The sequence below is a fragment of the Sciurus vulgaris genome (genome assembly GCF_902686455.1).
Source record: "Sciurus vulgaris genome assembly, chromosome: 15".
In the NCBI taxonomy this organism is placed as follows: Eukaryota; Metazoa; Chordata; class Mammalia; order Rodentia; family Sciuridae; genus Sciurus; species Sciurus vulgaris.
Window position 1 is genome coordinate 21,971,936 of NC_136476.1, and position 14,808 is coordinate 21,986,743.

At 40.3% G+C, this 14,808-nt stretch overlaps 1 protein-coding gene across 1 annotated transcript; it reads left to right on the forward strand.

Annotated features, from left to right (window-relative positions):
* Positions 1–1,836: 1,836 nt before the first annotated feature.
* On the forward strand, positions 1,837–13,286 carry KCNV2 (potassium voltage-gated channel modifier subfamily V member 2; the record flags this gene model as incomplete). The annotated part of the gene is made up of 2 exons (XM_079113054.1): positions 1,837–3,237; positions 12,907–13,286. 2 exons carry the CDS (start codon positions 1,837–1,839, stop codon positions 13,192–13,194), a joined length of 1,689 nt encoding a protein of 562 aa, XP_078969180.1. The 3' UTR covers positions 13,195–13,286.
* Between the last annotated feature and the right edge of the window lie 1,522 nt (positions 13,287–14,808).

Below are 14,808 nucleotides of genomic sequence, written 5' to 3' on the forward strand. Positions count from 1 at the left end.
TTTTTCTAATATGACACACCTAGAAGTAATAAAATGAAAATTTTTGTGTGGAAAATATCACCAAAGACTAAGATTATAAAAAAATTATAATTCATGTTACAGGTGAAAAAACTTTTTTATATTAAGCTCTCCTTCTAATCAGCAAGAAAAATGCCAGCAATTAAATGAAAAATTTGAGCAAAATATATGAACAATTTGCAGAAACATATAATAGCTCTTAATCACATTAAAATGCTCAATCACAAAAAAATTCAAATTAAACTGCATATTATTCTCACCTATAAAATTGACAGACCTCAAAATATGATAATACATTCTTACTCATTGATGACAAGTTGAAAATTGGTAAAACTTTTATGGAAGGAAATTTGATACTATCAATCAAAATTACAAATGTGTAGACTTCGACCTAATAATTCCATCTCTAAGAATTTATCCTTCATATATATTGAGCATGTGTAAAGTAATATATGTATAATGTTATTTGTTGTTTCATTCATTGTTTATAAGAGTAAAGATAGAAAGTCACCTGATTGTCTATCACTGTCAAACTGCTAAGTGGCTATTTTCAAAATGAGACAAATATTTATAATCATATATGAAAACACCTTTAGGATACACAATTAATTAACTGGAAAAAGCAAAGTGTATAACATTCATTGATATGTGTTCGTAATAGAAAGCTAGACAGATGATAGATGGAGATAGGTAGATTTTTGTGTATATATATTTAGATTTTTGCTTGAATATATTTAGAATATTCCTGGAAGGACAGGCAGAAACTAGTAATAATGGTTGCTTCCTTGGAGGTGTACCTGATGCTGGAGGTTAGAGGTGGGAAAGAGAAACTTTTTACTGTTGTGCAGCTTTTTATCTTTTGAATTCTTCATGAACATTAGCTATTCAAAATAAATTGAATCAAAAAGTCAATTCCCTCTGAATACATCTCTTCTTCTCTCACACCTGTTTGTTTTTCTTGCTCTTTTACTGTCCTTTTTATCACTGGCAAAACCATCAGCTCTTTGAGTGCTACAATTCTGTCTGCATCGTGATTCCATCTCCAGCATTAGCACAGTGTCATGAAAAGGGATTTTTTTTTTAATGATGTTTTGGAGGACGATGAAAACCCTTTTCTGGGACTAAATCTGGTCACCTTTAAACAAGGCCATAAAATCCTCCTTTAGTCAATTTGGTGATACTGCCTTAAAACATGTCCTTATCTTTCAAGGGAGAGGGAAGAAAGAAAGGGAAAAACTGAAACTGACTTAAAGATCTGACTAGACTCCTAAGCATTGCTGCTGAGGAGAACCCATGTGGAAAAATATAATTGTGTGGATGGATGGGAAGGAGATTGTTTTAATTCTTACAGGATCCATATTCTAGTTAATTCAGTTGATTTCATCTTCGCACACATATCCTAAGCACTTCACAAGGGCAAGGTTGAGTGACATTTTTATTAGCAATAATCTCTGCCTTCTTCTGATTATCTGGAGATTTAAGACCACATAATCATCCTCCACGTCAGAGTGGAGCGGGAGGAGGAGGGAACACGCTAAGAGGCTCCAAATCCCTCCTAACACTTGCTTCTTCCCCATCAGCAAGATTAGTCAACAGCGCTCTGTTGACGATGTTCAGACCCGGCAAGCAGGGCAGGGCGATACTGGGATTTCCAGGGCTTGAGGTGCAGCAGGTCTGAGAGCAGTGCCCCCAGGCACTTGTCCAGGCAGGTCTCTTTGAGACAGTGCAAGGCTCCTGATTGTCCTTCTAGCGGCAGCGAGCAGTTTAAGGACCCTACCACAATCAGGGTAACAAGCAAGAGGTTTAACTCCAGCAGCCATGCTTAAACAGACTAGCAAGAGGAGAAATTCTTGGAGCTACACACAATGGAGTACTCTGGAAAGTGAGGGCCCTCCAGGCGCTAGGACCAACCAACACCGCAGGAGCATCTGCTCCGCAGGAGCTCGTTTAGGCTCCCAGGCCAGCATCACACCGTGGACCGAGGTCAGTTATAACTACTATATCGAGGAGGATGACGACAGCGGGGAAGAGGAAGAGTGGAAGGACAACCTTGCCAAGGAGGACCAGCAGCCAGGGGAGATCACCACCGCCCAGCTGGATGGCCACGCGGACATTCCAGCCCAGTTGTCCATGCTGAATGTGAATGTTGGCGGCCACAGTTACCAATTAGACTACTGCGAATTGGCCAGCTACCCCAAAACACGCCTGGGCCGCCTGGTTACCTCCAGGAGCCGCAGCCGCCAGCTGGGCCTGTGCGACGACTATGAGGCAAAGACCGACGAGTACTTTTTCGATCGCGATCCAGATGTCTTCCAGCTCATCTACAACTTCTACACATCAGGGGTGCTGATCGTGCGTGACGAGCTGTGCCCTCGCAGCTTTCTGGAGGAGCTGGGCTACTGGGGTGTGAGGCTCAAGTACACGCCACGCTGCTGCCGCATTTGCTTCGAGGAGCGGCGCGATGAGCTGAGCGAACAGCTCAAGATCCAACGCGAGCTGCGTGCACAGGCACAGGCAGAGGAGGCCGAGGAGCTCTTCCGCGACATGCGCTTCTACGGACCACAGAGGCGCCGCCTCTGGAACCTCATGGAGAAGCCCTTTTCATCCGTGGCTGCGAAGGCCATGGGGGTGGCCTCCAACCTCTTTGTGCTCATCTCAGTGGTGACGCTGACGCTCAACACCGTGGAGGAGATGCAGCAGCAGGCAGAGCAGGGCACAGGCGGTGACCCGGGGCCCATTCTGGAGCACGTGGAGATGCTGTGTGTGGCTTTCTTCACGCTCGAGTACTTGCTGCGCCTCGCCTCCACACCAGACCTGCGACGTTTTGTGCGCAGCGCCCTCAACCTGGTGGACCTGGTGGCTATACTGCCGCTTTACCTGCAGCTGCTGCTCGAGGGCTTTACTGGCGAGGATCAAGGGTACGGCAGGGGCTCACCACACGAGCATGACCTGGAGACTGTGGGCCGCGTGGGTAAGGTGGGCCAGGTACTGCGCATCATGCGCCTCATGCGTATCTTCCGCATCCTCAAGCTAGCTCGCCACTCCACCGGACTGCGCGCTTTTGGCTTCACATTGCGCCAGTGCTACCAGCAGGTGGGCTGCCTCCTGCTCTTCATCACCATGGGCATTTTTACCTTCTCTGCAGCTGTCTATTCCGTGGAGCATGATGTGCCTGGTACCAACTTCACCAGCATCCTCCATGCCTGGTGGTGGGCCGCGGTGAGTACCATGGCCCCTGGGCTTTTCCATTCTCTTTTCCAGCCAGACACTACTCTTTTCACTCCATCGCTGTCTCCAGCTAACAAAATGGGAATTGATGTAAATGAGTTGGAAAGACATAGACATTATACACTAGTAAGTAACTAAACTTGACTTGGTCTCAAGAATCTTCAAATCCTGATTTAGTCTTAAAACTCTTGACAGGCAGATTTTAAAAAAGATTCATTGTGGGTATGGTTTTTTCATCATCATGGTTTTGTTAATTACTACCTATTGAACATCCAATATCCTAAATGGTTTATAAAGCTTATATCATTTAAATATCACAACCCTGTGTGGTGGGGTTATAATCATCATTTTCTTAAAAAAAAAAGGTGAGTGGGACAAGTAGGAAATAACTTCATTTTTCAAAGGAAGCTGTAGATTTATGCAGAGAAGTGAGATTTGACTAAACAGTACTGACTCTGCTTTTGGTTCTAGTTAAATCTGTGTGTAAAAAGAAACATCTAATATGAAACTAGTTCTAAGGGTACTAAAGTTCTTTCAGAATTACATATACTTGCCCATTGTACAACCAGAGGAACAGGTACGGAGTTTGGGTGCAGACACATAGCTCAGAGTGCTAAAGCCCATGTCCTTTGCACACCCCAGCACTATCTCTTCCAGGCTTTAGTTACTTTGCATGTCTTGCCTAATTTGTACAGCTAATATATTAATTATTTTTTCATTGATTTCTTTGGTATTTGCCTTTTTGTAATATCTTATGCCATTTATTCAAATATCTGTTTCTGGTGTTCTTGATGAATTCCTAGAAATAAATAATAACTAGTTCTTCTCAGTCCATTAGTTTACGAATAAATTAATATATATAGGAAAGGACTAGATGTAGTCTTTCATTATTTTTTTAAGTAGTTTGTAAAGCCTTTAAAGATATTAAACAAACATAAAAAGAAATCAGATATTTTCAGTATTCACTTTGATACGTCAAAACCTACAGTCTGGTGTGAAATTCTGAGATGAACCAACCCAGGGCTACTAACAATGTAGTGTAACATGATGGAAGATTTATAGCACCAGGTTCTAGTCTCAGATCTGACAATAATTAATTGTGACTGAATATTTAATTGTGAAACTCACTCTATCATTCCCTCTGCATAGTTTCCACATCTCTAAAAGGAACTCATAGAGCTCTGCAGTTCAATGAGTCTTCCTTCCCTTAAAAGCAGAGCTCATATGTATACCAGGACTTATGAGCTTTCTTCAATGACAGGATGACATTAGGCTTCTCTGAATGAGCTAGCCAAATGCCGCTCCTCTGATCATATTCCAAGTGACAGAAGGTCATTCCCATAGTAGATAAACCATGGGTACAGATGGAGCTCATGGAGGATGATTTGTCCCCAGCAAATGACATTTACTTTGGAGGTGACTAAAGCAGGAAGGCAAAAGAGCAAATCCACATGCCGATGATATCATAAAAGGTTTTGAGTCAAATTTTCAGTTATCCAAATATCTTTAAAGGCTCAAATAGGTTGGCATTGACCCTAGGGGACTCTTTTATACTACTTTTAACCTACAATGCTTGTTTTAACTTTTTGTATATTAATATAAACATTTTTATTAGTTGTGTCACTAATATTGGATTTTTACTTTTAAAATATTTCCTGAAGTGAATGCCCATCGATCCACTTAATTTCCTGACCTGTTTAAGGTACAGTTAGCTTAAAACTTTTATCCCCATTTATGTTAATCTGAAATCATTTTACTAAATATAAATGTTTTTATAAATTTTTCAACAAAAATTGAATTACCCCCATTCAGTTTTTATCCATATTAAATTTAACCAATTATGCTTTTAGCAATGTGAAGTTTTTTTTTCGCTCTTTTTTTGTAGCCATTATTTTTATCAGACACTATTTTCAAAGACTAAATTTTGCACATTCTAACCTTCCCATTTACCAACAGCCTTCTTCTACTTTTTGAGATTTATACCAGTATAAACAATTATTAGATAAATAGATATCTTGTGTTTTTTTCCTAAGTGAATCTATGAACATGATAGAAGTAATTCCCCCTTGACTTTTAGGACTGCTCATTCCCCCAGATCTGTTATTAATCCAGTTCTTTCCTGTACTTCTGGTTACCTTGTACATTGTGTACTAAGGGTTCTTATCCTCACAGAGTGAGGAGGAAGGAACATTGTCAAGATGATATACACAAACATGGCTTGGTTCTTGTATGTTGGTGCAAAGTGAAAAGATACAAAATAATGGACCAATTCCTCATTTAACCCACAAAAATTCATCTTAGTCATTCACTGTGTGAGAAGTTGCTGACCACAAATGTGCCAAGTACTTTTCTAAGCACTAGGGATACAGAGTAAGGGGGGAGGGTGTGAAAAATCTTTTTACCATAGAGTTTGCATTCTCATGGACAAATACATAATAACTTCAGACATGGGTGTGTCTTGTGTGGGATAATAGGACAGAGAGAAATTTGGATGGTAGAATCTTCCTTTGATGGTATAGTCAGAGAAGGTCTTTTGGGGATGATGATATTAAGATAAAACTTGAATGATGAAAAGAAATTCACCTAAATACATATAACTAAATAGATATAAGAATCTGACCAGTGGAGTCCCAAAAGCCACTGCAGATCCGGTGGTTTCCAAGAATTTTATTGATCAAGCCATCTCATAATTTTAGAAATGTTGAGCACAAACAAGTGTATATTTAGTTAGCCATAAATAAGTGATTTATTATCACAATAATGATGCCTTAGAAAACATCCCACAGTTCAGAAACTTAAAACATCAAGCATTCATTTAGCACATCAGTAAAGAATTGAGCAATTTATTCTGACTTTAACTGAAAGGTTATTCTCATTTGGTGCCACTTGTTCTCATGTTTGATAGTCAGCTGTATGATAGGTGGGATGAGGGGAGGCCTGGGCCACACATCCCTTATCCTCCAATAGGAATATATGCATGGCTGAGTCAAAGGGCAAGAGGAAGCATACCAGCCCAGTCATGCAAGCACTGTATTCCTTTGTTCATATTTGCTTAACTCATTTATATTTCATATTTGCTCAACTCAAAGCAAATCACATGACTGTACTCAGTCAAGAGGCCAGGCAGGTTGGCCCAACCACAAGAGGAAAGCTCTGTGAAGTTCTATGGCAAAGAGCTTGACTACAGGACAATATAAAAATTAGGTAAAATATTACCATTATTCTACTGCAGTATTACATTATTGCTCAAATATATTGTAACCATCAGAAAACATACACTCACAAAATGACAATTTCAAAATGAGGTTTAAAAATCACGATTGATATTTTGTTATATAACTCTAGAACTGTATCCCTTGGGGAATCTCTACCACACATGAGACACAGATTTTCTAATTCATTCTCCTATGTATTTTTAGTGCTTTCTGGACAACTCCAAACCTGACTTGTTTTTAATAATCTTCCTGTCTCTATGCCAAGGACCCTGCAACCTTCCTCCTTAATTCAGCTTGGGGCTTTAGGAATACAGTCATTTTCATTAATATGAATTCTCCTACAGCTGCAAAACAAATCCCCGATGGACTCTTCCATCTGCAAAAGCTAACGCATTAGGATGTAAGATGGACCCATCTTATTCATCTGTCAAATAGAGATTATTTGTGAGTACTAATGTAATAAGAAACATATGTAAACTAGCCTGTTGTAAGACTGCAATAAATAGAAGCTATCATATCTGGCTAGTTGATAGTGTTTATCACACAGAAGCAATAACCTTTGCTGCCAAATTTATTTTGGGGGAAACAAAACAGAAGTGATTCCTTTTCTACTGGGGAAAAGAGACCGTGAAACATGTAAAAGGGTCAGTTGTTCTATCAAGAGAGAGCTTCCCAGTGTGCAGATAAACAGGCCATGCCTGGAGTAGCTCCAGTCATTTGGGGGCTCACTGGGTTGCCTGGGAGTGGGGGATGCATGATACAGCTCAACAAGAACAATTAGCTCTATGATGAAGCTGTAATTATTATCCTCCTGCGTGAGTATGTTTTTAAGTAGAAAAGGGCAATTGGACTGTCAACAAACCATTTCTTTCTGAGCCTTCCAGAGCAAGTTAAAAGTTGTAGAAACCAAACATGAAACTTATGGTATGAACTCATTACTTCAGAAACTCCTGAAAAGAAAATTTATCTCAAGCCAAGGGACCAGATAATTGCACCCCAGAGAGCTTGCTCTAATCTTTCCCTTTCCTAAAATACGTTATCATTTCCTTGCAAATAGCTGGCATCTGCAAGATCATTGAAGTTTATTTTAATTGACTGCTTTGAGGAGATCCATTTTGAAACGTGAATTAGTCAGATTACAGTGAGGAAAATAGAAACCAAGGTGGGTATTTGGTATAGGGAAATAGATACATAGATATTAAAAGGAAGAGAAGAATAGCAACTGCAGGGAATAGCTATTGGTCATAGAACTGGGAAAACAAGAGTAGGTAGTGTTATCAGAGCCTAGGAGCACAGAGGAGGGGCCCTGTGTAGCTGATGCACAGATTTCTAAGATGGCACAGGAGGTTGGTATTGGGAATGACAAAAATACCATAGCTATCAGCTTTTACTGGAAGGATAATGGTAGAAACCAGTGGCAGCAGTTAAGATCCTTCTGTTCTCATCCCACTATCCAGGCTCCCCAGTGTGCCTCCTTGGCAGAACATAATCACAAAGGGAATCCCAGTTACAGAATTACAAAAGTGTATGGAAGGTGTCAGAAATGAGAGACAGCAGGTAACATCTGGCACAAGAGGTCCTAGAATTCTTCTAGCTCCTTCGGAAGCAGCACAGGAGCTATAAATGAGACAAAGGCTCAGACGCTTTATGACTTTTGATCTTATGGGCCCCTAATTTAGAAGTGGTCCTCTTGTATGTCTTCAAAGTATGCTCTTCCTATTGTCCAGTATGACTTAAGTGGAACCTGATGGAGTTGTAGAGGGCAGTGAGAGGTACTAAGTAAGCTCAGGATACAGAGGACATCCTACTGTGTGCCTTCTTATGGGTAGATTAATGGAGCCCAGACTAGAAATGGTTTTACATTCATCGGCATGTGCCTCCTTATTGTACCACTAATGTACATTTTGGAGCTATAACATACAGATAAGGATTCTCTTCAAGGTGATCGCCCATGAGCTCATTCTAAAAGTGCTTCCACTAATCAAAACATTCCTTAAATTCCAAGGAGGAATTATCTTCAGGAACTGTGACATGTACATTTGCTTCTTTGTAACGGTGCTACATATTTACCTTTTTTGAGACTGCATTTAGCATTTTAAAATAGTCAAAAGACATCTTGAGTTTAAGACAAGTACCTAGAATTAACAATCGAAGTGAATACAACCTTATATCAAAGTCTTGCCAGGAGTCTTTTGTGCAAATTATAATAAAAACAGGATTCCAAAAATAATTGTTACAATAGTAGCATGGGTAAATATAGCCTTTGAAACTGACAGCTTTGAAGGACAACATGCACTGAGATATATAATAATCTTAGGCAAAAAAGATCAGTCTTTACCACCTTCGATTCTTTGGGAAAACTAGAAAGGATATTATTTTCAAAAATTAGTTTTATTCCCTGAGGTCATAATTCCTAGATTCATGGACTACTGGGTGTCAAGACTTTCTCTATGTCTACATAAAAAAAAAAAAAAATTATTGGTGCAACATAATTATACATAATAATGGGATTCAGAGCCAGACATGGTAGCACAGGCCTGTTATCCCAGAGACTCTAGAGGCTGACATTAGAGGATTGCCAGCTTGGGCAATTTAGCAATCCCTCAACAACTTAGAACCTGTTTCAAAATAAAAACTAAAAACTGGGGATGTAACTCAGTGGTAATGAGCCCTGGATTCAATTCCTAGTACCAAAAGAAAAAAAAAAAAAAAAAAAAAGAAAGAAAAAGAAAGAAAGAAAGAAAAGAAAAAGAAAAAGTGGAATTGACTGGAATATATTCCTACATGCATATAATTTAGTAAATTTCATTCCTCATTGCTTCCCCTTTCCCTTCGTTTCCTCTTTCTCCCCCTGACCCCCTTCTTCTACTCTGCTGGTTTCCCCTCATTTTTTTTTCCTTGTTTTTCTCTCTAGCTTCTAATATGAGAAAATATACAACCCTTGACTTTCTAAGTCTGGCTTATTTCACTGAACATGTTCTCCAGTTCTATCCATTTTCCTGCACATAACATAATTTTGTTCTTCTTTTTGGCTAAGTAAAACTCCATTCTGTGTGTGTGTGTGTGTGTGTGTGTGTGTGTGTAAAAATCACATTTTCTTTATCCATTCATCCACTGATAGACACCTAGGCTGGTTCCCTAACTGGGCGATTGTCAGTTGTGCTGCTATAAACATGGGTGTGCAGGCACCACCTAGTTCTTTATGAAGGAAATTCATTCCTTGTTGAAGGAGTCATTCTAAAATTTTGGAGGAAAATTTGTCCTCATAATGTTGGGCATGTCAGGATTTGCTGATTAATGAGTGAGCAGCTGGAGGAAAGTCACATTTTGGCTTTTGGGACCCAAAGTTAAGGAAAATATGTATGTTTTCAGCAGAATGATGGTTTCCAGGGTCAACCAGTTTTTCTGGATATTATGATAGCTTGCAGACATTTTGGTCACATTTCTAATCCAACTCCTACTAATATGAGAAATCATTCCATGAGGTCACCTGGGTCAGTCCAGGGCCTTCAGGGTTTAATGTTCATCCAGGGAGAAATAGTTTGGCCTATGGAACCTGGAAAAAAATAAAATAAAAGTTCCTACAGCCAAGGAATCCTGAATTCCTCCCAGAACTACAAATAGATCACTTATTAAATCAAAATAACCACAATATAGATAACACATAAGTTAACTGTACATTTTGAAAAAAAATATTGGGAACCAATCACACACAGCCTACTAGCGGAAGTGTTTTTTTTTTTTTTTTTTCTCTAAAATTAGAGATCCAAGATACACAAAAATATTTAGACCATGTTATGCACATCAAATATTTATTCTTCTTTAAGCCAATTTTCTTTGCTTTTGACTTTTCACTCAAAGTTCAGCCAAAGAAGAAACAAAACACAAAGAAGTTGGGGCTGGGGCAAAGCAAAGCCAGTGTGGGATTAATCAAAGCTTAAAATAAGCACTTTGTCTTGATTATTTTCCTTCCTCTGTGTCCTCCCCTATCCCCCACCCCTACCCCCAGCACATACATCCTGGATTCTTGAGTGTTGGTTTCCTGCAAGGTCTCCCTGTTGGATTTTCATGGATGCTTCATATTTTAAAACTACCCCTTCCTGTCACTCACCTCTGCATTCAAACTCTCTTTAGCCCACTTCCAGGGAAACCCAACTGACTAAATGTTCCTAAAGGGGGTGTGAGTAATGGTGTCAGTGACATGAAATGACCGTTCAACTCACACACCTGGGTGGAGATCTGATTCAGGTTCTTTAACTTTTGATATGGCCAGTGAGAGCACACACACAAGCACCCGGATGTGACTTCATCCATCACAGCCTCTCATCACCCTTTCACCCAGAAGTTAGGAAAAGGAGATTCTCTACAAGAGCCAGAGGACACCCTTCCCCCTAATCTCCCTCAGCCAGCAATTAGCAGAAGTCAGGGAAGAGCCTGTTTCAACAGCCTGTGGGTCTAATGAGCTTAACAAATGCAAAGCTCCTGGAAGAGAGTGTACCCAGTAAATGTTGGTCTTTGCCACCCTTCAGCTGGGATGAGCTTTAAGATACCGGGTCCCCTAGATTTGCCTACATATTACATGCACTAATATTATTGTTCATGCATCTTATACCAGGCAGTCCTTCAATTCCTGTAACAATCCTATAAGGTGGGTACTCTTCTCCCCAAGTGTCAAAAGCAGAAACTGAGATAGAATTTAAATGACTCACCCAACTCACACAGCTGGGAAGTGGATTCAGACCCAAGAAGTCTAGTGTGGTACCTGTTTCCTTAACCTCATCTACACCATCCTGCTTCTCCCGTGCCTGCTTGTTTTTTTCCACTATGGGAAAAGGCAGCACATCCCTCAGTAGTTGTCTTATCAGAGATGGAGCTGTGAGTCTGATATTTCATGGGGCTTACTCTTTTTTTTTGGACTGAGAATTGAACCCAGGGACACTTTACCACTGAGCTACATCCACAGCCCTTTTTATTTTTATATTTAGAGACAGGCTCTTGCTAAATTGATGAGGCTAGCCTTGAACTTAAGATCCCTCTGCCCCAACTTCCGAATTTGCTGGAGTTACAGGTGTGTGCCACTGCCCCGCCCCGTCTTTCTCCTTTTGATGGGCTGGATGGAGCTGTGATTCTTATCACTTTCACCAGATTTTTCAGCTGATTCATTTCTCCATTTCATTCTTACTGATCATTGATCACACTTGTAAGTTCAAACGGACCCTTACATCTTCAAAACAAAAATGGTTACGTTTCTAAGCTAAAAGCCACCTCAGAATGGTCAGTAGGTGACTGTATGATTACTGCCATCTCCTGGAATATTGTGGCAACAGCTTCTGCAAATCACTGGAGCAATGAGTGCCCCCTGGAGTTGTGCAAGGCAAAATTTTCAACAATGAGCAACAGCCTGGCTTAAGAGACTTCTAGTAACTTAGCCAATAGTTTAGGGACCACAGGAAGCACATCAGGCATTTAAAAAAAAAAAAAGAGTCCCCAAGGGATTTTCTCAAGGTTTTCCTCTAGCTATACTAACTGATAACTAGTCCTACGGATATCTGCATTTTAAAACAGAAGCTTGTTAACCTAAATAAATCTCTCATTAGTGGGATTTAAAGCAGTGTGACAAGAGTGGTGAGAAGAATTTCATGTGGAGTGTGCATAATATGGGTCTGTGAGGTCTTCCAACAGTCCCTTCAGAAAAAAAGAAGTGTTTCTCTGGACACTTGGAATTAAGGTGCCTTCATATAAAGTGTCTCCATTGAACTATATAACAACACTGAGAAGTGCTAAAATTGTCTTCATTTTTAAAGCTGAAAGGAGGACAATGGAGGAGCTTAATGCCGTTTGTGGGCCTGATACTGTGTCAAGTGCTGTATATATATATATTTTCTAAATTTAGTCTTCATAAGAATCATAGGAGTTAGGTGGTACAGTCTACAAGTCTGAATGTTTTGCCCAAGGTGTCTCAGCTGGGAAGGGTCAGAGTCAGATTTTGAATACTGGTTTTACTGGCTCCAAGCCTGAGCTCTTTCTAATACATTCATGATGCAGGCAAACCCTGGGAAGTGCTATTATGATGCTGGCCCCACCTGGGGGACAGGGATAAGGAGATAATGACCAGCATTTACCGAGCACATTCTGCACCAGGAACTCAGCATATGTCATCTTAAATGCTCTTTATAATAACCCTTTAAAGTAAGTATCACTACCCCCATGTTATGTATGAGTAATATGAGGAATAGTCAGGTTTCAAACCAAAGTCTTCCAGCTCCATAGCTTGTATTCTCTTCATGATACAAATTCTACAGGCAGACTTTTTGGTACCCCCTGAAGCTGGCTCCATAAGAAGCTGTTGGGTACCTGCAGGGAGAGAGAGGATGCTTTCCTGCCTGCTTCTCTTTCTTCTCCCGTAGGGTGCTAACAGTTCCATTCTGCTTTCCCTCCTATACAGGTGAGCCTCTCCACTGTGGGTTATGGAGATATGTGCCCAGAGACCCACCTAGGCAGGCTCTTTGCCTTCCTCTGCATTGCTTTCGGGATCATTCTCAATGGGATGCCCATTTCCATCCTCTACAACAAGTTCTCCGACTACTACAGCAAGCTCAAAGCTTATGAATATACAGCCATGCGTAGGGAGAGGGGAAATGTGGATTTCATGCAGAGAGCCAGAAAGAAGATGGCTGAGTGTCTGGCTAGAAGCAATGCACAGCCCAACCCAAGGCAAGAGAATAATTCATAGGACTTGTCTCTGGTAGATCCCAGGAATTTAAAAACTTTATTGCTCTCTTTATTATTACAATTGACAACAAAAGAACATGTGAAGCATACATACACAAAGTCATTTAGTTCATAAAATTCTATCTCTAGAAATATTCATTTTGGTCCAATGCCTCATATTGCTTTTAGCCCTGTTGTGTGCAAAAACCCAACCTTTCCAATGATGCTAACGTTGAAAATTATTTGAAAGGAGCAACAACTTGGATTTATCTTTTAGCTTCTCATGGCATCCATCCATATTTTTGAAATTGAGTTGACTTGAGAAGAATTATCTTATTTTAAAGAAAAAGAAGTCTTGATTTTCCAAAGAGATGGAGTATTACAGCAAGAACTATGTGAGCCTTGGAATTAGTCTAACCTGTCAGTAAAAATCCCATATCTACCATCTGTATAATTTGAGCCTCAGTTTCTTCAGTTATAAAATGTAACTATAACACTTACCTTGTGATATGGGTGTGAAGATTAGAGACATTTGTAATTGCTCAATAAATGATAGCTGTTTAAGTTGTTGGAGTGAGTATTATCTAATAAACTCTCCAGAACAGTGGTTCTCAATTAAAGGCAGCTTTGCCCCGGACATGTGGCAATGTCTAGGGATGTTGTTGATTTGTCAATACTGTGAGGGAGGCTTTCGGCATCCAGTAAGTGGAGGCCTAGGGTGCTGATGAACATCCTGCAATTCACAGGATAGCCCCCAAACAGCAAATTATCTGACCCCAAATGTCAATAATGCCCAATTTGAGAAACTGGTGTAGACATAATATGGGAGCCCCAATGTGACCTGTGAACTAAGCCTGGGTATGTTAATTCCTCCCTCTTTTGAAAGTAGCACCCCCATCATCCTCACTTCTCAGGCCTCTGGTCCTTCTTTCCACTCAAGAGTTAAAAATGAACCTGCCTTTTGAATAATCACTCTGAGCCAAGCACTGAACAACAAAGGGCCTTCTACTCTGTGCTGTGTGTCAGTTAGGAAACCAGTGCCCACAGTAGGTCAGTCATTTATCTCTCTGCAATTTTCTCCCTCCATAGGGCCATTGGATATTGAAGTCTTAAAATTAAAGTCTTGTCTGAACCAAGCACACAGAGATTGCCTCTGTAACTGGAGCTTGCCCTGCTGTCAAATTTGTCTCAGAGTGTGACTGGACCTACACCTGTGTCAAATAAATAAAAGTAATAGTGGCTTGTCTTACAATGACAAGCAATGTGGATTGTATGTATAGCATATAACTTCAGTTAGCCCTTAACATAACCATAAATAAGATATTGTATTCCTTTTTTATTTAGGAAGCAATTTGGCTGCATTCATATAGCCTGTAAATGGTAGAAGTAGATTTCAAGCCCAGATTCATCTTGTCAGCAAGGCACTTGCTCTATCTAAACTTACAGCTCTCAAATTGCAACAGCATCACCCACAGCGTTGCTTAAAGCGGTATGCCTGACCCACCCCGCACAGGTGTCTCAGTCAATAGGTCCTGGTGGGCATAACGGTTTGGATTTGCATTTCTAACACGTTCCAGGTGGTACTGGTGGTCCAAGGAAACACATTTTGAGAGCCACAAGTCTAAATCACTTTCTG